At 48.0% G+C, this 25986-nt stretch overlaps 1 protein-coding gene across 1 annotated transcript; it reads right to left on the minus strand.

Annotated features, from left to right (window-relative positions):
- Nucleotides 1-665: 665 nt before the first annotated feature.
- Nucleotides 666-25877, minus strand: LOC120372170 (C->U-editing enzyme APOBEC-1-like). The gene is made up of 4 exons (XM_039489046.1): nt 25850-25877; nt 23681-23708; nt 3391-3791; nt 666-850 (listed from the first exon to the last, which is right to left on the minus strand). Exons 1-4 carry the CDS (start codon nt 25869-25871, stop codon nt 666-668), a joined length of 636 nt encoding a protein of 211 aa, XP_039344980.1. The 5' UTR covers nt 25872-25877.
- Nucleotides 25878-25986: the final 109 nt, after the last annotated feature.

Genomic DNA, 25986 nt, shown 5'->3' on the forward strand with positions numbered 1-25986 from the left:
TGCTCAGATTGTGTTTCCAGATATACGGCAGAGGGGGAGAGCTCGCTCCTGATCCTCCCTCCTACCAGCAAGTGGGTGGAGAGAGACCAGTGGGCAAGGAGTGAGAGGCAGGGTGACTGGATCGAGTGGCAGGCTGGGCACATGGGGCAGTAACCTCTTCCATGAGAAGGGGTGAAATAACTTACTTGTTCCCTAGAGCAAGGCGGGAACACAATCAATTCTCTGGGCTGCCCCTGCACTACTCAGAGCAGAGTGTGACATTCCAGTTCTACTGGGCTGCCCTGCCTCTCCTGTTTAGGAACTGACCTTGTCCTGACTGGAGCCCTGCCTGGTCCTGCTGCTAATATCAGGCTCTGTGCACACTACAGCTTACATCAGTATAAGTTATGTTGCCCAGGGGTGTGAATAGCCCTCCCCGCCCCGCGACATTATACTGATGTAAGTGCCGCTGTGGACAGTGTTATGTCAGCGGGAGAGCTTCTCCCGCTGACATAGCTGCTACCGCCGCTCGCGGGGACTGGAGTGATTAAATTGACAGGGAAGCTCTCTCCCATCAGCTTAGAGCATCTGCACCAGCAGTGCTACAGAGGTGCAGCTGCATTGCTGTAAGCTCTGTGGTGTAGCCATAGCCTCAGTGGAGATGCTCACAGCTGGGTCACTCGAACTTAACTCTCATATGATTTAGGATTGTTCTTGGATCCAACATTTTCTCCAAAATGTCTACTCACCCAAAGGATACGCTGGAGTTCTAGACAATAGAAAATGATCCACAGAGAGGGCACCAAGGGGCAATAGTCATCTTCTTCTCCATTTTGATGGACAACAAATGTTCTCCAGCAGTATCTGTAATCTGAGGAAATAAATATCCCATCACGCCTGTTGAGGGACACGTCCAGGGGATCAATGAGCCCCTCCTTGCTCAGTCAGAGATCAGTAAAGTTCAAGGCAGAATCTGAGTTTTATACTGAACTCAGTGTTGACCAAAAGGTCTAAGTTGTCAATTAGTAATCAGTCAGTCACATAGAAGATATCACAGCTTATATGAACAAAGTCAAAGGTTCTCAAACTGGAGGTCGGGACCCCTCAGGGGGTCGTGAGTTTATTATGTGGGGGGTCGTGAGCTGTCAGCTTCCACCCCAAACCCCGCTTTGCCTTGAGCATTTAAAATGGTGTTAAATATATAAAAAAGTGTTTTTAATTCACAAGGAGGGTCGCACTCAGAGGTTTGCTGTGTGAAAGGGGTCACCAGTACAAAAGTTTGAGAGCCACTGTTCTAAGCTCACATGTCTCCTGGAAGGCCCAACCCTACACAACAAGAATGGAATCAATGCATCAGGGTTCTGCACTCTGTCTGAAGGAAAGGATCGTTTCAGCAAAGAACTGTGCAAGCCCCTCATTCATCATCAGCCTGAGAGAATAGCAGTTACATCCCGGGAAAGGCCCAGTTTGGGTTGTTCCACATACTCCTCTGTCATTCTGCCACTTACAAGATGGGGAGGGAATGGGGAGAGGATGGATGTGCTTGGGGTTGTTTGCTGGAACCAAGGAGGATATAGATGGGAGGGGCCCGGCTCTAGAGAGAGGTTGCTCCTCTGTGCACATGCTGCCCCACTGCTCTGCAGAGTGAACAGAAGGAGCTGGGATGATAGGCAGCGGTGCTGCTCTTTTGGCTAGGTTAGGGGGAGAAAAGGAAAGCAGGCAGAAGGGAGATTTGCTGATGCACCTCCAAACGCCTCCCCACTCCCTGCTATCTGCTTGCCAAGGAGCCCTTCTGCTGCAGGGAGGGGGTCGCTTGGGGGCTTACGTTGTCACTCCCCAGGCCTGCTCTGCACACCTCACTCTCCCACAGGAATGCGGCAGGCCAGATATCCACCACACTGGTCTTGGTCAGTTTACTTGTTTGCCCCCTGCTGTGATGCAGGTTGACGCAGCAGGGGGAGACGGCAGAGAGGTGCAGAGGTGTGGGCATGCTGTCAGCCTGGCACTGTGCCATACCGCTACATCTGGCATCCTGGGCAAGGGCGGAGAGACCCTCTGCACTCCTGCCAAGCTTAGGCCTCTTCACTCAGATTGCCAACGAGGGCGTGACACTGGGTGCTTGTCCTGTCCACCCACCACCACCAACTCATGTCACACAACCCACCCACAGAGAGTGGCTAGTGCTGGCAACACTAGGAACTCAGCAGTGTCTGTGACTGGTTAGTTTTCAGTCTTGTTAACAAGTGGCTGCTACTGACTTGCTGGTTTTTCAACTCCGTTCATAGAACTGTTCTGATTGGCTCCTTGCTGACCTGAACTTTTGGTCACTACAGCCCAGGAACTGAACTGGAACTGCTGCCCTATAGATTAAAGGCTCCATGTTCCATTCCCCGACTTCCTCCACCCAGCCAGCCTCCTTGGCCTGGAATTGAATTGGAAATGGTGCCCTATAAGTTAAAGGCTGCATATGCCAGTCTCTGACACCCCTGAGCCATCCAGTCCCCAGCTATTGCAAAGGCCTTGTCTATAGGGTTGCCAACTTTCTAATCGCACAAAACCAAACATCCCTGCCCCACCCTGCCTCTTCTCCAAGGCTCCAACCCCACTCGCTCTATCCCCACTCCCTCTGTTGCTCGCTCTCCCCCACCCTCACTCACTTTCACCGAGCTGGGGCAGGAGGTTGGGGTACGGGAGAGAGGGTTCAGGGTGTGGGGTCCCAGTGGCATTTACTGCAGCTCCCAGGAAACTGCTGCCAGGTCCCTGCAGCCTCTATACGCGTGGGCAGCCAGGGAGGATCCGCGTGCTGCCCTTGCGCCCGCAGGCACCACCCCCGCAGCTCCCATTGGTCACGGTTCCCAGCCAATAGAAACTGTGGAGCCGGCACTCAGGCGAGGGCACCACGAGGAACGTCCCTGGCTGCCCATGCACCTAGGGGCTACAGAGACCCGTCATTCGTTTCTGGGAACCATGCAGAATCAGGTCAGGTGGGGAGTCTGCCTTAGCCCCAGGCCCCTGCTGTGCCGCCAACCAGACTTTTAATGACCCAGTCGGCACTGCTGCCAGGGTCCTTTTTTGACTGGTCATTCTGGTTAAAAACTGGACACCTGGCAAGCCTACTTGTCTAGACTGGGATAAAAGTTGTGACAATGGAATGTGTCTGCTAATATGTGCTCAGTAACATGTTCTAAAAGTCTAGTGTAGCCACAGCAATGTACACTTTAACACGTGGAAAACTGGTCATGTTAACACCTTGGCTCCCTCCTAGACCTCATCTGGACCAGATTAGCACAGGTTAAAGGCTTGTCTTTTCTGCACTAGGCTTTTCAAATGTGTTAGCACCTGTCAGCTAACCTATCCTATCATCACGCCTTTGATCCTAGCCTAGACAGGGCCAAAGCATGGTTAGGATACCTGGCAGGTTCATGATGTATAGCGCTACTCCACTCTCCATCAGATTCCTGAGGCCTTGTCGGTTGCGTTCATCCATATGCCTAAAAAGCCACGCTGCTTTTATCTTCAGAGTCACACTGGGGTGTGCCCTCAGGAACTCCATTATACTCTGGCAGCATTTCCCACAGGGGCTCCAGGACAGGAACCAGGTGATGGAGCAGTGCACTGATGGCCTGAACTTTAACTTCTTGAAGTCATGTTCCAGGCAGGCGATTTCGGCGTGCTGGGTTGGGGTGTTTCGACACCAGTGCCTCCAGAACTTGGTACTTCTGCCCCACCTGATTTCGTATAGCAGGTACGTCACTCTTGGACGTATACCTGGGATGTAATTCGCCCTAAAATCATTTGGTTGTATCTTCCACCTGAAACACAAATGTTATGATGGGCACAGATGTCTTTTACTGCCCCCTTTTCATCCTGTGTATTATATGCAAAACCCTCACAATTCACAAGTGCTCTTCATCCCAGAAGAACCCAAAACACTCTCCAGGCTGCATATACAGGTATCACTCTCTGGAAGGAAATAATAGGTACAAAATCCAGTTGAAACTGGAAGGAATTTTAGAAGAGTTGGAATCTAATGAGCTCAATCTGGAATTAGACAAATATCAGAGAGGTAGGTAGTTCTGTGTCTCTGAGAGTAGTTAGAAGCAGCAAGTGGCCTATAGATAACAGATGCATGCAGCATGAGCAGTGAATGTGGTGAATCTTCTTCGGATGCAAGCCACCCACGAAAGCTCATGCTGCAAAACGTCTGTTAGTCTATAAGGTGCCACAGGATTCTTTGCTGAATTAGACAAAGACACCTGAGGGATCCTTGTCATGTACTTCTGTACCAGCTATGGACTTGCTGCAGAGCTGGCTTATACACATCAGGTGTGATCATCATAGAATCCTTTAACACTCTGCTAGGGATGGCTGAGGTTCATTTTAAATAAGATATTTTCACGCACAGTGCCACCTAGCGGCTGAACAGTATAATACGGTTTAGCCTGCCATTACGATCCTTCTGTAGTGCCCCCTACTGAGTCACCCACACCCCTCCTGCAGCATAGCACCCTAGGATCAACCTGGGGCATTGGGGTCAGTGCTGGTTCAAGAAGGGAGACCACCCACTGTACCTTTAATTATGTTTAACTTTCCGGACAGGAATTCAGGGGGCGACGTGGGAGCGGCAGAAGTGAATGCTCTGTTACGTAGCTGCAGCTGAGGAGCTATGTCACTGAATAAAGAGGATCTCTTTCACACACATTAGGTCTCGAGGGATTAGTGAACACCACATGGTATCAGGAGTAAATAGAAATTACAAAAAGAACCTTGTGGAAGAATGGAACAGCTGAAAGCTCCACCAGAGCTGAAAGTCTCTGGAAAGGTGGAAGACAACTGGAAGAGCTCTTCTTGACCTGCTGCTCACAAACAGGGAAAAATTAGTAGGGGAAGCAAAAGTGGATGGGAACCTGGGATAGTTGAGTTCAGGATCCTGACACAAGGAAGAAAGGAGAGCAGCAGAATATGGACCCTGGACTTCAGAAAAGCAGACTTTGACTCCCTCAGAGAACTGATGGGCAGGATCCCCTGGGAGTATAACATGAGGGGGAAAGGAGTCGAGGAAAGCTGGCTGTATTTTAAAGAAGCCTTATTGAGGTTGCAGGAACAAACCATCCTGATGTGTAGAAAGAATAGTAAATATTGCAGGCAACCAGCATGGCTTAACAGTGAAATCCTTGCTGATCTTAAACACAAAAAAGAAGCTTACAAGAAGTGGAAGCTTGGACAAATGACCAGGGAGGAGTATACAAATATTGCTCCGGCATGCAGGAGTGAAATCAGGAAGGCCAAATCACAATTGGAGTTGCAACTAGCAAGGGATGTTAAGAATAACAAGAAGGGTTTCTACAGGTATGTTAGCAACAAGAAGGTCGTCAGGGGAAGTGTGAGCCCCTTACTGAATGGGGGAGGCAACCTAGTGACAGAGGATGTGGAAAAAGCTAATGTACTCGATGATTTTTTCGCCTCTGTCTTCACGAACAAGGTGAGCTCCCAGACTACTGCAATGGGCAGCACAGTATGGGGAGGAGGTGACCAGCTCTCTGTGGAGAAAGAAGTGGTTCAGGGCTATTTAGAAAAGCTGGAGGAGCACAGGTCCATGGGGCCGGGTCCACTGCATCAGAGGGTGCTAAATGAGTTGGCAGATGTGATTGGAGAACCATTGGCCATTATCTTTGAAAACTCATGGCGATCGGGGGAGGTCCCGGATGACTGGAAAAAGGCTAATGTAGTGCCCATCTTTAAAAAAGGGAACAAGGAGGATCCAGGGAACTACAGGCCAGTCAGCCTCACCTCAGTCCCTGGAAAAATCATGGAGCAGATCCTCAAGGAATCAATTTTGAAGCATTTAGAGGAGAGGAAAGTGATCAGGAACAGTCAGCATGGATTCACCAAGGGCAAGTCATGCCTCACTAACCTAATTGCCTTCTATAATGAGATAACTGGGTCTGTGGATGAGGGGAAAGCTGTGGACGTGTTTATTCCTTGACTTTAGCAAAGCTTTTGATACGGTCTCCCACAGTATTCTTGCCAGCAAGTTAAAGAAGTATGGGCTGGATGAATGGACTATAAGGTGGATAGAAAGCTGTCTAGATCATCGGGCTCAACGAGTAGTGATCAATGGCTCCATGTCTAGTTGGCAGCTGGTATGAAGCAGAATGCCGTAATGGTCGGTCTTGGGGCTGATTTTATTCAATATCTTCATTAATGATCTGGAGGATGAGAAGGGGGCAGGCGCCCGGGGCCCCGGCCCCAGAGAGGCCCCAAGAGAGCCAAGAGAGCCGCCCCGCCCCTCCCGCCCGAGGAGCGGCCAGCGAGCCAGCCGCCCGCCCGCCGCCGCTCGCCTCGGGCTGCCGGGCCGGGGGGGAGGGCAGGGGGCGAGCGCGGCTCCCCCCCGCCCTCCCCCCGGGCGGGCTCAGGGAGCCCCCGGCCCGCCGGAGGCGGGGCGGGGCGGGAGGGGCGGGCGGCGGCGACGCCGCCGCGGAAGCGCCGCGCCTTGGCTTCGGCGGCCGGGACCGCCGGACGGCGCCAAGGCCCGCCCGGGCGGCCCCCCCCCGCCCCGACGCCCCGCCCGAAGACCGGGCGGCGCCGGCCCGGCGGGGCGCGGCGGGCGGCGGGGGTCGGCCGCCCCCGCGGATCTTCGGGCGCGGGCGCCCGGGCGGAAAACCCCCACCCGCCCGACGCCGCCCCCCCGGAATCCTCTGGGCGGCCCTGTGATGTGGACTGCACTCTGAGCAAGTTTGCAGATGACAATAAACTGGGAGGAGTGGTAGATACGCTGGAGGATAGAGATAGGATACAGAGGGACCTAGACAAATTAGAGGATTGGGCCAAAAGAAATCTGATGAGGTTTAACAAGGACAAGTGCACTTAGGACAGAAGAATCACATGCACTGCTACTGATTAGGAACCAAGTGGCTAGGCATCAGGTCTGCAGAAAAGGGGTTACAGTGTACGAGAAGCTGGATATGAGTCAACAGTGTGCCTCTGTTGCCAAGAAGACTAATGGCATTTTGGGCTGTATAAGTAGGAGCATTGCCAGCAGATCGAGGGATGTGATCATTCTCCTCTATTTGGCATTGGTGAGGCCTCATCTGGAGTACGGTGTCTAGTTTTGGGCCCCACACTACAAGAAGGATGTGGAAAAATTGGAAAGAGTCTCCAGCAGAGGGCAACAAAAATGATTAAGGGGCTGGAGCACATGACTTATTAGGAGAGGCTGAGAGAACTGGGCTGATTTAGTCTGCAGAAGAGAAGAATGAGGGGGGATTTGATAGCTGCTTTCAACTATCTGAAAGGGGGTTTCCAAAGAGGATGGATCTAGGCTGTTCTCAGTTGTAGCAGATGACAGAACAAGGAGTAATGGTCTCAAGTTGCAGTGGGGGAGGTTTAGGTTGGATATTAGCAAACACTATTTCACTAGGAGGGTGGTGAAGCACTGGAATGGGTTACCTAGGGAGGTGGTGGAATCTCCTTTCTTAGAGGTTTTTAAGGTCAGGCTTGACAAAGCCCTGGCTGAGATGATTTAGTTGGGGATTGGTCCTGCTTTGAGCAGAGGGTTGGACTAGATGACCTCCTGAGGTCCCTTCCAATCCTGATACTCTATGATTCTATGAGTCTAAGAGATTTGAACAGTGCCTCATTCTGTATATGCAAGCAATGAGAGCCACTGAAAAGGAAGCCACTCAAAAGGCAGCCTTATTTCTGATGATAGCATGTTCTGAAGCACTTGATGTGTTCACCCGTGTTCAGTTATCACAGGCAGAAAGGGCCAGCTTTGAAGGTGCAATACACACCATGTAAAAATGAGACATAAGGGTGAGGTGTACAAAGGGAAAATAAATCTATAGAAGAGATTGTGACTGATGTAAGACTGAAGAACCAGCCTGGCAGTTTTGTGGAGCTAACTGAGCCCCTGATAAGAGGCAAGATTGTGATTGGAATATGAACCAAAAAAACTCAGAAAAAGCTTCTGAGAGACCCAGAATTAACCCTTGTCAAGGCAATTAGAATTTGCCAAGGAATGGAAGACACCCAGTGTAGAATGAAGCTTACGAAGGCTGGACAGTGCTCTGACACTGTAGATGTTGTCAGTAGCTACCGGTGTGGTGCTCTGCTCTTGTTCAATGATGATAACAGTCGGCTGTATGCGTGTTCCCTCTGTGTGCTGCCCCGGCTCTGTGCAGATAGCTGACACAGCAAACCCCGAAAGAACCCCCAAAGACCACAGACGCTAGTAAGGTATGAAGGAACCCGAGCCAGGTTTATTGTCAAACGAAGCACAGTAATAGTTTCCTATAGACTCTACAGGACATACTACGAATATGTGCCCCCTGGCAATGGACACAGCTCAGTCAGTGGCGGGACTCTCCAGTGCCCCCTAGGCTGGACAAAGATGCGCACTCCGGGACCTACTTTTATACAGTTACAGGACAGATTACTCATCCCTCCTGACATACTGAGGTACAGCCCCTTGGCTCATTAGGGTGCTGTCTCCCCCTTTGATCATGTTGTTTCAGACAAACAGATCTATCCATCATGCTGTCCTTTTGATCCTATCTTTAAGATGCACCTGCCTGTTCCTTGTTATGTCTGTGGAGTGTCCTTGTATCGGGCTGTCCAGGTGCCATATTGGCACCAGTTCCTCTTATTAGCACTTATATTTGAATGCACCTGCTTCTAACAACCCTCTTCTCACCAACTTCTGTGAGTGGGGCCTGCCTCAGGCTCACAGCCCAGCTTTTGCTTAGCAGTGCCTGGAGGTACTTTGGTTCAGGCTTCAGGCCTCAGACTGGGCCTCTGACACAACAGTTTGTTTTGGGGCCCCATCTTACTACAGTAGACATGATAGAGAATCCAAAATAATGCAAAAATATATACCTGAGGCAGAAAGACACAGGGAGCTCAAGTCAGAGTCAAGCAAGAATAGCACATGGAGCTGCACACGCTGTGACAGCCAGCACAAACCAGGACAATGCCCGGCATATGGGAAAAGGTGCAGGAAATGCAATGAATTACATCACTCTGCAGGCGTTTGCAAGCAGTAGCAGAATGTGCACAGCAGTTCTCAACCTGCAGCCCGTGGGCCGCATACGGCCCAATTATCACACAGCTGTGGCCTGGTTGTGTGCTAAAGGCCACTGGGCTGTGTGGGGTCTGGGTTCCTGGCTGCCTGGATGCCCAGTGCAGTGGGGTCCAGGCTGACCAGCCTGGCGCGGTGGGTTCAGGGTCACCAGCCAGCCCCGCATAGCGGGGGCCCAGGGCTGCCGGCTGGCCCTGTGGGGTCTGGGGGCTGCCCCATGGGGTCGGAATCCAGGATCGGCATTGGGGCTGCAGACCGGCCCGTGAGGTCGGGGTCTGGCCTGCCACCCAGCTGCCCTGCCACCCAGCCCCAAGCAGCCAGGTCCAGGGTCGGGGCTGCCACCCGCCTCTGCACAGCAGGGTCCGGTGTCACTGCCACCTACCTCCCCACCCAGGGCTCCACTCTTGGCTCCACTTTGTGGAGAGCTCTCCGGGTGGGAGGCGCTGGGCAGAGGGGTCTGTGAGGGTGGTTCGAGGACGGGGGGGTCTGCTGTGTTTCTCAACCTGCGCCCAGATAACACAATGATAAATGGGTTGAGAACCACAGGCATAGACAAAGAAAACGATCACAGACCCACTAGCTCAGCTGAATTCGTCATAGGACTAATGGGCAGCATTGCAGCAGAAGATGATTGGCCTGCCAGCCTGCAAGCAGATGGGACATAGGTTAATAAGGTGGACATAGGTGCACAAGCCAATGTGGTGCCAACCCCCCCCCCACCCCAGTGATATTAACACTATAAGAAATGGCACAAGTACTGAAAAATAAACAGGTACAATTCATGGCTTACAATGGTGAGCTTATCCCCACTAAAGGCATATGTGAACTGGATGTACGGATAAATAATACATGGGAAAAGGTACATTTTGTAATAAAGAGCCCCTGTTATTGGGTTAAAAGCATGTCTAGTCCTGGGTTTCATCAAGTGGTGCACTCATTGGAGGGCAGGGGATCAAAATAATTGAGAAAGAGTTTGAGGATGTCTTCCAGGGGACAGGGAAATTCTCAACAGAATACAGAGCAGAGCTGAAGAGCCCAACCGCCCCACAAACTTTCCTAGGGGCATGTTACCCTCACCTTAAGGAAGAGGCTAAAAGAGGAGCGGGATAGGCATTTTGCTCTGGGAATCATAGAGCAAGTAGAGGAACCAACAGAGGGGTACACTCACTGGTCATTTTGGAAAAAAAAGGAGGGAACCCTTCACTTCTGTATGGACACAAAAGAGTTAAATCAATATGTAAAAAGGGAACATTTCCCACAACCTCAAAAGAGGAGACATTTGGGGGATGTGGCTGATGGGGATGTGAACTCTACATGGGAAGTGTCAGCAGGGTTCTGGCAGGTGCCCTTAGAAAAGCAGAGCACATGTGCCTAATCTAGCTTCCCAAACCAGCAACCTGAGCGTGCTACTGTGCAATGATGTCCAACGGACACGGGATGCCACACTTAATAAAGAGTTTGAGAAACTGGAGGAGTTAATAAAGAGGCCCGAGTCCTGAGGTACTAGACAGTAAGCGCAAAACAAAGTTATGCCTGAGATACCTCCAAGGAGGGTATTGGGACAGGCATTTTACAGAAGCAAGGCCAAAACTGGAGACTAGTGGCTTACGCATCATAGGCACTTGCAAAATCTGAGTTTCAAGAGCCCCAAACAAAGGAAGTGGCTTTGGCCTTAGCACATGGGTGCAAAAAGTATCATGCCTTTATTTATAGGAGGCCTGTGTTAGCTGAAAGTGACCATAAACCAGCCATTGCCACTGCCAGCTTGGTCTGGGAAACACCCTTCCTCACACCCCACACATCTTAGAATACGGAGATTATTTTTTAGCTCCAAATTGGGGCTGTCAAGAGATTTAAAAAATTAATTCTGATTAGTCATGCTATTAAAAATATTAATTGCAATTAATTGCGCGATCAATCACACTGTTAATAATAGAATACCATTTATTTAAATACTTGTGGATGTTTTCTACATTTTCAAATATTCTGATTTCAATTACAACACAGAACACAAAGTTTACAGTGCTCACTTTATATTTATTTTTGATTACAAGTATTTGAACTGTAAAAAAACAAAAGAAATAGTACTTTTCAATTCACCAGTACTGTAGTGCAATCTCTTTATCAGGAAAGTTGAACTTACAAATGTAGAATTATGTAAAAAAACCCCAAACCTGCATTAAAAAATAAAACAATGTAAAACTTTAGAGCCTACAAGTCTACTCAGTCCTATTTCTTGTTCAGCCAATCACTCAGACAAACAAGAGCAGCAAAGAGTCCTGTGGCACCTTATAGACTAACAGACGTATTGGAGCATGAGCTTTCGTGGGTGAATACCCACTTCGCTGGATGCATGACATGGACTCTTTGCTGCTCTTACAGATCCAGACTAACACGGCTACCCCTCTGATACTCAGACAAACAAGTTTGTTTACATTTGCAGGAGATAATGCTGACAGCTTCTTGTTTCCAATGTCACCTGAAAGTGAGAACAGGTGTTCACATGACACTGTTGTAGCCGGCGTTGCAAGATATTTATGTGCCAGATGCTCTAAAGATTCATATGTCCCTTCATGCTTCAACCACCATTCCAGGGGACATGTGTCCATGCTGATTATGGGTTCTGCTTGATATCAATCCAAAAAGTGCAGAATGACACATATTCATTTTCATTATCTGAGACAGATGCCACCAGCAGAAGGTTGATTTTCTTTTTTGGTAGTTTGGGTTCTGTAGTTTCCGCATTGGAGTTGTTGCTCTTTTAAGACTTTTGAAAGCATGCTCCACACCTCATCCCTCTCAGATTTTGGAAAGCACTTCAGATTCTTAAACCTTGGGTTGAGTGCTGTAGCTATCTTTAGAAATTTCACATTGGTTCCTTCTTTGCGTTTTGTCAAATCTGCAGTGAAAGTGTTCATAAAATGAACAACATGTGTTGGATCATCATCTGAGACTGCTATAACATGAAATATATGGGGGAATGTGGGTAAAACAGAGCAGGAGACATACAATTCTCTCCCAAGGAGTTCAGTCACAAATTTAATTAATGCATTATTTTTTAACAAGCACCATCAGCATAGAATCATGTCCTCTGGAATGGTGGCCAAAGTATGTTTAGTGTGGGAGAAAACCTCAGTTCTCTCTTTTTGGTTGGGTGCAGCAGAATCAGATACTTTATTTATTCTCAAGCAATTGCAAAGAGGGAGGGAGTGCCCTAGGTCACAGGGTTTCCCCCCCCCCTAGGCAGGTCTCTCAAAAGATAAACAAGCAAGCATTTATACCTTTTGTTACATACAATAATAAGCAACAGCTGCATTTTGTTTATACATAGGTCATCCTGATATCTTATTTTTCTCACTTCTATTTAGACGCCAATTTACATTCCTCATTACTGACACAAGATCACAACGACTTCTCCCACAGTTCTTTCCCACTCGCTTCACACAATCCTTGCTTCTACAAACCTCATGTTAGTAAGGTTACAGCTAGCCTAACTCTTGCTAACAGAGACTGTCTTGCATTAAGATCCCCTACAACTTCCTGTCAGTTCTTTCTCTACTTCCACATTAGCATATCTGGCATGAAAATACCTTACAATGCCAGCTACAAAAGTGCCATGCAAATGCCTGTTCTCACTTTCTGGTGACATTGTAAATAAGAAGAGGGCAGCATTATCTCCTGTAAATATAGACAAACTCGTTTCTCTTACCAATTGGCTGAACAAGAAGTAGGACTGAGTGGACTTGTAGGCTCTGAAGTTTTAGAAACATAGAATACACCCTAATGCAGGGGTGGGCAAATGGCTCCACCCTTCCGGTGCAGCAAGCCGCAGGGTCTGCACTCCCGGGCTGGAGCACCTGGCCGAATGCAGTAAGCTCCCCCCCCTCCCCCCCTCCCCTGGAGCCATGCCGCCGCACTCACAGCATTCTGAGGGGCGGGGCTGTCCACTCCCATGGGGCAGTATGTCTGGCTCTGCATGGAGAAGAATATGCTGCTAGGAGCTTCATGGTAAGTGGTCAGGGCCTGGGGGCATTGGATAAGGGGTGAGGGCAGTCAGGGGACAGGGGGCAGGATATTTGGGGCCGGGTGTCCCCCTGGCCCCACCTGTGGCCCCCCCGCATCCCCAACTTGCTGCCCCCGCTCACCTTTCCAGGGCCTCGGAGCAGAGCTGCCTTCCTGCAGCAACTGCTGCCACAGGGTCCTACTCCCCACCTGTCAACTGCCAGGGCAGACTGACTCTGAGCCTGCCCTTCCCCCTCAAACCCTTCCTTTTTCTGGCAGGACCCTCCAGCAGCACAGCCCCTGCCCCACACAATCACCACTCCTGCCCCATGCTGGGCAAGGAGGCAGCCCCATCCCTCACCACCAGTGAGGCTACAGTCAGGGGCAACAGCAGGGGAGGAGGTGCACGCAGCACCCCCCAGCACCCACCACAGGGGCGGCGAGGGAGATTCCTGGACCTGAGAGGGGCCCTAGGAGCACATGCAGTGACAGTGGTTGGGGTGAGTGTGCTGCCGGGGAGGTGGGAAAGGGGGGCTCCTCCCCCAGAGCTTGCTGCTGCCAGCAGGGAAAGGGCTGGGGGGAGTCCTCCTCTCTGGCCCCATCCCTGGGGCAGCCTGCCTGCACCCCAAACTCATCCCTAGCCCTGCCCCACCCCAGGCCCACACCCCCACTCTGAGCTTTCACCACCCACCTCACCCTCAACCCTCTACCCGAGCCCTGAGCCCCTCCAGCAACCCAAACACCTTATCCCCAGCCAGAGCCCTCACCCCCACACTCCTACTCCCACCCTGAACCCCGCCCCCCACAAAGGGTTGAAAGCTTGAAGCCTCTGGTAATTGGCTGAGCCTTAATCAGTGGGCGGGGCATTCACCCAGGCCAGGGCTTTATAAAGCCGTGCACAAGCGACCAGGGGCTGCTAACAGGGAGTTTCGCAAGGGAGTTTCGCAAGGGAGTTTAGAAGGGGAGTGGGAAGGGAGTGGGAGTCCCTTGTCGGCTCTAACCCTTTCCCTGTAGTCCCCTTAAAACCTATAAACCAAACCACATTCCAAAACCTCGTTCTGTAAACCACCCTTCCATTAACTAGGAGACAATGCAGGAAGAAGCCCAGCAGCAGTGTGGGAGCTATCTAGTTTATTGCACTGAGTGTTGCATGTATGATTACCTGCCCTGTGGGTGGGTGGCGTATGTGTGCAGTCGGTGCAAGGAGCTCCTGGCCCTCAGAGACCATGTACGGACTTTGGAGGCCAGGGTGGCGGAACTGGAGGAGCTAAGAAAGGCAGAGAAGTATGTTGATGAGGCTTTCTGGGACACTGTAGAATTGTCCCACCTCCGCTCAGACAGCCCCTGCGCTGTTGAGGAGGAAGAATGGCCCAGGGAAGCAGAGCAGTCAATGGGAGCAGAGGGAAACCTTCCCGTAGTTGGGACCCTCCTTCCAGATGGTGCTGGGGTTGCCTCTCGCACTGGGGTTGCCTCTCCGGGGGAGGGAACTCCAGTTTCTAGGAAAAGGCAGGTGTTAGTAATGGGAGATTCGATTATTAGAAACGTAGATAGCTGGGTCTGTGATGACCGGGAGAACCGTATGGTGACTTGCCTGACTGGTGCGAAGATTGCGGATCTCTCGAGGCATCTAGACAGACTGATGTGTAGTGCTGGGGAGGAGCCGGTGGTCGTGGTACATGTAGGTACCAATGACATAGGAAAGGGTAGGAGAGATGTCCTGGAAGCCAAATTTAGGCTGCTAGGGAAGAGACTGAAATCCAGGACCTCTATGGTGGCATTCTCAGAATTGCTCCCAATTCCATGTGCAGGGCCAGGTAGGCAGGCAGAGCTTCAGAGTCTCAATGCGTGGATGAGACGATGGTGTAGAGAGGAGGGGTTCACGTTCTTTAGGAACTGGGGAAACTTCTGGGATGGGAGGAGCCTATACAGGAGAGATGGGCTCCACCTAAACCAAAGTGGAACCAGACTGCTGGCACTAAACATTAAAAAGGTTGTAGAGCAGTTTTTAAACTAGGAGATGGGGGAAAGCCGACTGCTGCAGAGGAGCGTGTGGATCGGACACAGACTTCTCTTAGGGGAGAGTCTGATGATAGAGAATCTCCAGGTTATAGTCAGGAGCAGAGGACGGAAGAGGATAACGTAAGGGCCGGATCAGATGATAAACAGTCACATAAAAAAGAATCTGGCACATCAGAAAAAGGCAGGCTAATAAACAGGAACAAGTTTCTAAAGTGCTTGTACACAAATGCTAGAAGTCTAAATAATAAGATGGGTGAACTAGAGTGCCTTGTGATAAAGGAGGATATTGATATAATAGGCATCACAGAAACCTGGTGGACTGAGAGCAATCAATGGGACACAATCATTCCGGGGTACAAAATATATCGGAAGGACAGAACAGGTCGTGCAGGGGGAGGAGTGGCACTATATGTGAAAGAAAGTGTAGATTCAAATGAAGTAAAAATCTTAAGCGAATCCACATGTTCCATAGAATCTCTATGGATAGAAATTTCATGCTCTAGAAAAAATATAACATTAGGGACCTATTATCGACCACCTGACCAGGACAGTAATAGGGATGATGAAATGCTAAGGGAAATTAGAGAGGCTATCAAAATTAAGAACCCAATAATAGTGGGGGATTTCAATTATCCCCATATTGACTGGGAACATTTCACTTCAGGACGAAATGCAGAGATAAAATTTCTCGATACTTTAAATGACTGCTTCATGGAGCAGCTGGTACAGGAACCCACAAGGGGAGAGGCAACTCTAGATTTAATCCTGAGTGGAGCACAGGAGCTGGTCCAAGAGGTAACTATAGCAGGACCGCTTGGAAATAGTGACCATAATACAATAGCATTCAACATCCCTGTGGTGGGAAGAACACCTCAACAGCCCAGCACTGTGGCATTTAATTTCAAAAGGGGGAACTATACAAACATGAGGGGGTTAAACAAAAGTTAGAAGGGACTAAAGTGAAATCCCTGCAAGTTGCATGGGCCCTTTTTAAAGACACCATAATAGAGGCCCAACTTCAATGTATACCCCAAATTAAGAAAAACAGTAAAAGAACTAAAAAAGAGCCACTGTGGCTTAACAACCATGTAAAAGAAGCAGTGAGAGATAAAAAGACTTCCTTTAAAAAGTGGAAGTCAAATCCTAGTCAGGCAAATAGAAAGGAGCACAAACACTGCCAACTTAAGTGCAAGAGTGTAATAAGAAAAGCCAACAAGGAGTTTGAAGAACGGCTAGCCAAAAACTCCAAAGGTAATAACAAAATGTTTTTTAAGTACATCAGAAGCAGGAAGCCTGCTGAACAACCAGTGAAACTAAACGGATTCTTTGCTTCAGTCTTCAGTTAGGGAGATTCCCAAACCTGAGCTGGCTTTTGTAGGTGACAAATCTGAGGAACTGTCACAGATTGAAGTGTCACTAGAGGAGGTTTTGGAATTAATAGATAAACTCAACATTAACAAGTCACTGGGACCAGATGGCATTCACCCAAGAGTTCTGAAACCTGTCCTTTAAATCGGCTTCGGTACCCAGTGACTGGAAGTTAGCTAATGTAACGCCAATATTTAAAAAGGGCTCTAGGGGTGATCCCGGCAATTACAGACCGGTAAGTCTAACGTCGGTACCGGGCAAATTAGTCGAAACAATAGTTAAGAATAAAATTGTCAGACACATAGAAAAACATAAACTCTTGAGCAATAGTCAACATGGTTTCTGTAAAGGGAAATCGTGTCTTACTCATCTATTAGAGTTCTTTGAAGGGGTCAACAAACATGTGGACAAGGGGGATCCGGTGGACATAGTGTACTTAGATTTCCAGAAAGCCTTTGACAAGGTCCCTCACCAAAGGCTCTTACATAAATTAAGCTGTCATGGGATAAAAGGGAAGGTCCTTTCATGGATTGAGAACTGGTTAAAGGACAGGGAACAAAGGGTAGGAATTAATGGTAAATTCTCAGAATGGAGAGGGGTAACTAGTGGTGTTCCCCAAGGGTCAGTCCTAGGACCAATCCTATTCAATTTATTCATAAATGATCTGGAGAAAGGGGTAAACAGTGAGGTGGCAAAGTTTGCAGATGATACTAAACTACTCAAGATAGTTAAGACCAAAGCAGATTGTGAAGAACTTCAAAAAGATTTCACAAAACTAAGTGATTGGGCAACAAAATGGCAAATGAAATTTCATGTGGATAAATGTAAAGTAATGCATATTGGAAAAAATAACCCCAACTATACATACAATATGATGGGGGCTAATTTAACTACAACGAGTCAGGAAAAAGATCTTGGAGTCATCGTGGATAGTTCTCTGAAAATGTCCACGCAGTGTGCAGAGGCGGTCAAAAAAGCAAACAGGATGTTAGGAATCATTAAAAAGGGGATAGAGAATAAGACTGAGAATATATTATTGCCCTTATATAAATCCATGGTACGCCCACATCTCAAATACTGTGTACAGATGTGGTCTCCTCACCTCAAAAAAGATATTCTAGCACTAGAAAAGGTTCAGAAAAGGGCAACTAAAATGATTAGGGGTTTGGAGAGGGTCCCATACGAGGAAAGATTAAAGAGGCTAGGACTCTTCAGCTTGGAAAAGAGAAGACTAAGGGGGGATATGATAGAGGTATATAAAATCATGAGTGATATTGAGAAAGTGGATAAGGAAAAGTTATTAACTTATTCCCATAATACAAGAACTAGGGGTCACCAAATGAAATTAATGGGCAGCAGGTTTAAAACAAATAAAAGGAAGTTCTTCTTCACACAGCGCACAGTCAACTTGTGGAACTCCTTACCTGAGGAGGTTGTGAAGGCTAGGACTATAACAATGTTTAAAAGGGAACTGGATAAATTCATGGTGGCTAAGTCCATAAATGGCTATTAGCTAGGATGGGTAAGAATGGTGTCCCTAGCCTCTGTTCGTCAGAGGATGGAGATGGATGGCAGGAGAGAGATCACTTGATCATTGCCTGTTAGGTTCACTCCATCTGGGGCACCTGGCATTGGTCACTGTTGGTAGACAGATACTGGGCTAGATGGACCTTTGGTCTGACCCGGTACGGCCGTTCTTATGTTCTTATGTTCACACTCCAAACCCCTCATCTGCAGCCACAGCCCATCCCTCTGCACCCCATCCCTCTGCACCCCTCCCAGCCCCGAACTCCCTCCCAGAACCTGCACCCCTTCCCTCCACACCCCCTCCCATCCTCAAACTCCCTCCCAGAACTTGCACCCCCTCCCTCCGCGGACCCTCCCATCCCCAAACTCCTTCCCAGACCCTGCACCCTGCACCCCAATCCCCTGCCCCAGCCTAGGGCCTGCACCCCAGACCTCCTCCTTCACCCAAACTCCCTCCCAGAGCCTTGGGCAGGTGGGGGGTAGAGTTTGGGTGGGGGCGGGTTCTGGGCACCACTAAAGTTTCTACAAACTGCCACCCCTGGGCGGGGGGGGGCCTCTGGAGGGGGCAGTCAGGGAGCAGGGGGGATTGGATGGGGCATGGGAGTCCTGGGGTCTGTCAGGGGGTGGGGGTGGATAGGGGTCAGGGCAGTCAGGAGACGGAGCAAGGAGGGTCCGGGGGGGCAGATAGGATGGGGGGGTCTCTGGAGTGGATGGTCAGGGGACAAGGAGCTGGGGGGTTGGATGAGTCAGGAGTTCTGGGGGGCTGTCAGGAGGCAGGAGTGTGGAGAGAGGTTGGGGCAGGCAGGGAGCGGGGGGGTTATATGGGTCGGGAGTTCTGGGGGTCCTGTCATGGGTCAGAGAGTGGTTGGATGGGGCGTGGAAGTCCCAGGAGTCTGTCTGGGGGCGAGAATGTGGATAAGGGTCGGGGCAGTCAGGGGACAGGTAGGGGGTAAGGTCCTAGGGAGGCAGTCAGGTGACAAGGAGCAGGGAGGCATAGGGCCCTGGGGGGCAGTTAGGGGCAGGGGTCCCAGGAGGGGGTAGTCAGGGGACAAGGAGCAGGGGTGTTGGGAGTTCTGAGGGGGGCAGTCAGGGGGTGGGAAGTAGGAGGGAGTGGATGAGGCAGGGCAGGGGCAGGGCTAGGGCGGGGCTCCCTGGATGCACACCCTAATGAAATGTGCTGCGCACACCTATGATTAGGGTTGAAAGGGACCTCAGGAGGTCATCTAGTCCAACACATTATTTTGTTTTTGAGTGAAGTTATGTCACAAAATGATCTACATTTGTAAGTTGCACTTTCACAACAAAGAAATTGCACTACAGTACTTGTATGGGGTGAACTGAAAAATACTATTTCTTTGAAAAAAGAACAGGAGTGCTTGTGGCACCTTAGAGACTAACAAATTTATTTCAGCATAAGCTTTCGTGGGCTACAGCTCACTTCTTCAGATGCATAGAATGGAACATATAGACATTCTATGCATCTGAAGAAGTGAGCTGTAGCTCACGAAAGCTCATGCTCAAATAAATTTGTTAGTCTCTAAGGTGCCACAAGTACTCCTGTTCTTTTTGTGGATACAGACTAACACGGCTGCTACTCTGAAACCCACTATTTCTTTGGTTTATCATTGTTACAGTGCAAATATTTGTAATAAAAAATAATATACACTTTGATTTCAGTTACAACACAGAATACAATGTATATGAAAATGTAGAAAAACATCCAAAAGATTTAATAAATTTCTATTGGTATTCTATTGTTTAACAGTGTGATTAAAACTGTGATTAATTGTGATTAATTTTTATAATCGCAATTAATTTTTTGAGTTAATCGCATGAGTTAACTGCGATTAATTAACTGACCTGGTACAAATGTAAGATATGCAAATCAAATCCAAACCTGGGGGAGAGATGGTGGTTGCAGACATACCCTTTAGACAATTGTGCAGTAGTGCAAAGTCCAGAGCTAGGCATTGTACATGTCAACCTGATTAAAAAAATCTTGTCCAATCTCAGTCAAAATGGGGCTGTGATCGCCAGAGTTGCTGCTCAGGATGAGACTCTGTAGAAAGCGATGAAGGCTTTTAGCACAGGGTGGCTGGGACAGCATGTTCACACTCCCTAGTACCAATTCAGTGGGAACATCTGAGTCCTAGATGGAATTTAGTTTAAAGGCACCAGGATGGTGAACCCCAAGTTGTTACAGAAAAATATGTTAAAAAGAATACATGATGGTCATTTAGCGATTGAAAAATCTAAGAGAAGGCCTAGACATGTTGTTATACTTAAACAAAGCACACAAGATTTTTTTATAGGGAGAAGGCAACACATTGCATTACTGAGAATACAGCAGTTAGCATATGTTTTTTAGTTACACACGCACACTATGCACATAGTTCCACCAGTCGATGTTTATAGTTACCAGTCCAGAGTCTGGATTAATTTAGTGGCTAGCCAGATTAGTCACAGAGGGGAGCTGGACTCTGTTAGTTGCGATTTGATGCTCCTGGAGTAGTGGCAAGACAAACCCAAAGTTTTATGGCAAAGCATTTTGGTTTTATAGTTTGTTTTTGTTGTTGAAGTTCATGGATTTTGCTGTGTTAGTTTATGACCGGTTACTTTTTAATTGGGATAATTTTTGGATGTAAATATTTTAAAACATTTCTGAGAGGGTTATTTTATTTTGGATTTGATTCAATTAATTGTTGTTAGGGATGCTAGCTTTTACCTTAGGGTTATTAATTTGCCCTTTTTTCATTCTGGATGCGTGTTGATGGTTTTTTGGCATTAAGAAGTTTTGATAAGTGTTTTTGCTTTTTTAATTATTATTATTTGGTTAATAATGGCTTCTACACATTATTTTCCCCCTGATGCATGCAGTTTTTATTTACACCGTTTTTTACAGAGACCTTTGAGAATACAAACAGCAGTATTTTATATTGAGCAAAAAGACATTGTAAATTAAACCTTGCTAAGTTTTATAACCAAAACAATTTACATTGAGGCCCAGGCCTTCAATGTTCCTCTAATCTACTTAACATAGACACAATACAGGATTCTGTCTCTTACTAACTAAACCTGAAAACAAAGAATTAAAAGGGCCCAATTTGTAATGCATATGGGAAACAGAATTCCGTAGTCCCAGAGGGTCTTTCTGCTATTTAAAAAGGGTGGCTGGCAGGATGAAATCAAATCATACATTAATTCTTATAGTGCAATTATAAAATTCTGCTCCTACCTTAAGTGACAAAGAGTCCTGTGGCACCTTATAGACTAACAAATATTGGAGCATAAGTTTTCGTGGGTGAATACCCATTTCGTCAGACGCATGGCAGTGTCTGATGAAGTGGGTATTCATTCACCCACGAAAGCTCATGCTCCAATACTTCTGTTAGTCTATAAAGTGCCACAGGACTCTTTGTCGCTTTTTACAGATCCAGACTAACACAGCTACCCCTCTGATACTTGCTCCTACAATGTTTCATACTGACCTCAAATGAACGACAATATTGAGGAAGCTGTCAAAACTTGACACATATCTAAGAATACAGACCAAGTCAAACAAAAGAGCCCGTGTTGGTGACACAGGAAAAATTGCCCCCCTCCTCGCCCCAGAGCAATGTTTACATTGTTTGGAAAAAACTGTGTACTCTCACTTCCCTGAGATAGCCTTACTAGAAGATAGTACCGCTAAACAGCTGATTGTGCATATCAAATCTCTTTTTGCTAGGCACGGTATACCTGCCATAGTAATGTCTGACAATGGGCCACAGTTTATTAAGCATGAGTTTAAGCAGGTTGCAGTGGGATTTGGGTTGAGACATGTAACCATCAGCTCCTATTATCCCAAATCATAGAATCATAGATAATTAGGGTTGGAAGAGACCTCAGGAGGTCATCTAGTCCAGGGCTCTCAAACACGCGGCCAGCGGAATTATTTGCTGCAGCCTGCCAAGCTCCCCGCACCCTCCCCCTGCCCCCCCGAGTTATTTCCTGCGGCCGTCAAGCTTCCCTCCCCCGCTGCCCCCCTCCCCATCTCCTCTCCTCTTCCTACCTCCAGGCACTTCCTGCTGCCAAACAGCTGTTTGGCGGCGCTTAGCGTTTTCCAGGAGGGAGGGGGGAGAAGTGAGGAGGCAGAGAAGAGGCAGGGCAGGGGTGGGGATTTGGGGAAGGGGTTGGAATGGGGACGGGGAAGGGATGGGAAGAGATGGGGCAGGGACGGGGCCTCATGGAAGGGGTGCAGTGGGGGCGGGGCCGGGGGAAGTGTGTGGGGGCTTTTGTACCTTAATATAAAAAGGTGTCAGTGATGCAGCCCTCGGGCCAATGTACTAGTCCTCATGTGGCCCTCGTGGTGATTTGACTTTGAGATCTCTGATCTAGTCCAACCCCCTGCTCAAAGCTGGAGCAACCTCGACCAGGGCTTTGTCAAGCTGGGCCTTATCCAATGGGTTGGTGGAAAACAGCATTAAAATAATGGAGTGGCTATTGGAAGATGCTGCAGCGTCAGGCTCTGATCCATACTTAGCACTGTTAAATTACAGAACTCCACCAATGAATCACATGTGGCCACCTGCAGACATTTTGTTTAACAGAAAGCTGAGAACTAAAATGCCTGGAATGAGAGAAGCTGATGTCAGAAGAACTTGGGATTTGCAAAAAATATATAAAGAGACAGATAAAGCTAAACAAAAATCAATATGATTTGGGGTCCCAGGAACTGCCACCACTTCATGAACATGATGCATCTCTGAAGGGAGTCAGTGGTCACAAACAGAAATGATGTCACAAGAGATTGCCATGCAGTTGTATGAGGTGGTCACCCTAGACAGACACATATGGAGGAGGAATAGGTGATACTTTCTCCAACTTGGAGAAAGGAACTTAAAGGAAGGGAGATATGGGGCCCTGAGTTTGCTATTTTGCCGGTGAAGGCCTAAGTAAGCAACAATCAGAAGAGGTTAAGACAACTGAACCCCAGACATAACACCACCAAAAGAGATGGACTCATTGCCTCCTGACAGCAGCAGCACTGGTATTTCACAGGAGACCCAAGCAATGGTGCAGGGCACGTCAGAGGTTAATTGAACACTTTTTAAGTTCAGTTAGTAGGTTGATTAAAAGGTTTTGGAATTGGGTGTTATTTCAATGTGGTTTGTTAAGTGTTGTTATTATTATTATTTATTATTTATTAAATTAGTCTGGGAAGAGAAGACGTATTATTGGGAATTGTACCTAGAAGAGTGTTAGCTTCCCAGACAGGCAGTCTGGAAGAGGGGCGCTGCAGAAGCCCATGACCTGTCATGCAGAGGAGCCTGGACCTGGTCACTGAATACAGTGGATCTCCCTCAAGCATGTTGGGACCAGAGTGATTGTTGAACACCACACTACTTGCTGAGTCACCCATCCCTCCAGCACAGCATTCCCTAGCACCACACTGTGGCATTAGGCAGCACTGACTCAGAGGAGAGAGCCCCTCCCGCTGAGTCACCCACCCCACTCGCTGCAGCACAGCATCCTCTAGCACCACGCTGGGGCTCTGAGGTCAGTACTGATTAAAGCAGTGAAACTGGGCAACAGAGAAAGGGAGAGAGACAGATCTAGGATAGAAATGCTGAACGGGAAAGGAGCTTCACAACTTCCCAGCTCCGACTGTCTCTGGAAATCATTGGGAGGTCAGCCAGTACGGGGTTATGGAACTGTCATTCTCACCCTGGGTTGGTGCCTCTGGCTGAGTCACCTGTTGGAAAAAGATGAGATAGTCACCTGTCATCTGGTGGAGCCAGAAACTCAGAACAAGCCAGGAACCCACCTACTTCTCATCTTTAACCCTTTTGATCACAAGAGCGCATCACACCAAATCTATTTATCTATCATCCTCAAGCTCAGGCTTGGAAAAAATGGAGCTTCCAGGTCCCTGTTAATACCCAGAATTCCTGGGGAGAAATGCCTCACTGAGCTTAAATTTGATGATCAGTTTAACTGTGTGTGAGTTTAATCTCAGCTATTTATACACATTGACATGATTGTGATCTCAGACCAGTTTTGTATCTACGGAACTTCATTGACTTCAGTGGCATTACTTCTAATTTACACCAGCATATTGGAGAGCAGAATCTGGTCTTCAACCCCTGTTTATAGTCCTAGGGCTTGGCTACACTGGAGAGTTGCAGCGCTGGTGGTGGGTTTACAGCGCTGCAACTTAGTAACTGTCCACACCTGCAAGGCACATCCAGCGCTGCATCTCCCTGGCTGCAGCGCTGGCCGTACACCTGATCTGCCTCAGGTATAACGAGTGCAGCACTGGTGCTGCAGCGCTAGAGTGCCAGTGTAAACAGTGATTAATCTTACTACGCTGTAACTGACCTCCGGAACCTTCCCAAAATGCTGTAAGTACCAGATAACACTCTTTGTTTTGTTGTGAACTCTGGGCTCCTGGAGCTGCTTATCTAAAAAACAAACACAGCTCCTGTTTGCTGGAGCAGAGGCAGGCAGGGGAATTCCTTTGGAATGTGCACAGCTAGTGTTTGCTAGTGTTTGCTTGAGGAGAGAGATAATTTGCTTGAGGAGAGAAGTGGGGGGAGGGGGGAGGGGGGTCCGTTTTGAAACAGCTGCTTATGTGGTCTGACGGCTATTTGCATTTAGTGAATAAGAGAGGGGTGGGGGAAGGGGTCGAAAGTTTTAAAATGATTGAAGGTTGGTGCTGTGTATCTTCCAGTCCTTAGAACTTGCAAGGCAGGGAGCTCACAAAAATCGTCTCCAAAAATCCACTCTCTCTGTCTCCCCCACGCTCCCTGTCACACTCCACCCCACCCCCCTCTTTTGAAAAGCACGTTGCAGCCACTTGAACGCTGGGATAGCTGCCCATAATGCACCACTCCCAGCAGCGCTGCAAATGCTGCAAATGTGGCCACACTGCAGCGCTTTCCCTACACAGCTGTATGAAGACAGCTGTAACTCCCAGCGCTGCACACCTGCAAGTGTAGTCATGGTCCAAGACACAAATGGCAGCCAGGGACTGGTCTGTTTCTTCCTTGGCTGCAGTAATAAGGAGACAGACAGAAGTAGATTTGAGAATCAAACCTTTTGTTTTCTCCATTGATTTTTTGTTTGTTTTTTTTCACCTGAGTTTGGCCATTCACAACTTTTTAAAAATTGTTGGTATCAGTTTAGTGCTGACGAAAAGCTCTGGACTCATGGCCCATTAATGACTGACAGGTTCACATTGGGCAGACCCCCCAAATGACTCCACCAATAGGCCTTCACGCTGACCTGGGGGGCCAACCGCTATGGTTGAGACAGGAGTTGTTTCACATTCCCCAGTTCACTTTACAGAGGAAAATTCTATTTATTTATTTAGAAGTAAAATTAGAAAACTGCCTGTCCAAGGTCCTAGGCATCCTGACACAATGAATTATGCCCTACATATAATTAACATACATTTCAGCAGCAGCTAAATCATCTGTTCCACCAGAAGTCAGCCAGACAGCCACCTACCCCTTCCTCCTCTCAAATTAATGACTTAAATAAAACACATTTAGATTTCTTGATAGATCAAAAATAAATCAAATCATTGTTCTGTTTTATACAAATCTCTGAGAAGATCTTGGGAACCTGAATGTGTCCTGAATATTTCTAAATAATGTTTAACAAAATGAAACTTCCTCCCCCTCCCGAAAGCCATTACCTACCATTTTAAAATTTAATCTCATAAGTTAAAAACCATATGGGAAATCTCAAAATATATTAACTGATATATAACCAAAAAAACCCAGAGACACACCTACACCCACACAAAGATACATGCTACACACACACATAATAATACACATATACTAATATGTGCATAGAAATATACACACACTAGTATTGTCTGTTTACCTTTCTCTGTGCCAGCAGCCATGGCTTCTTCTCGTTATACTTCCAGCATCTGGGGCTCTCTTCTTTTATTGAGATGCTTTCCCTCTTTCAGTTTCTATTCCTGAGCATTGAAGCTTTCGAACCATGCTTACGCATGT

Source organism: Mauremys reevesii, linkage group 1, assembly GCF_016161935.1.
Source record: "Mauremys reevesii isolate NIE-2019 linkage group 1, ASM1616193v1, whole genome shotgun sequence".
Taxonomy (NCBI): Eukaryota; Metazoa; Chordata; order Testudines; family Geoemydidae; genus Mauremys; species Mauremys reevesii.

What these genes read in the sequence shown, in the direction of transcription:
- LOC120372170 (XM_039489046.1), bottom strand. Translation starts at nt 25,871, where the DNA reads ATGGCTGCTGGCACAGAGAAAG. An exon ending in GGCTGCTGGCACAGAGAAAG is followed by an intron (nt 23,709 to 25,849) that starts GTAAACAGACAA and finishes TTTTTCCAACAG; the next exon opens with GTGACTCAGCCAGAGGCACC. An exon ending in GCCAGAGGCACCAACCCAGG is followed by an intron (nt 3,792 to 23,680) that starts GTGAGAATGACA and finishes TTTGTGTTTCAG; the next exon opens with GTGGAAGATACAACCAAATG.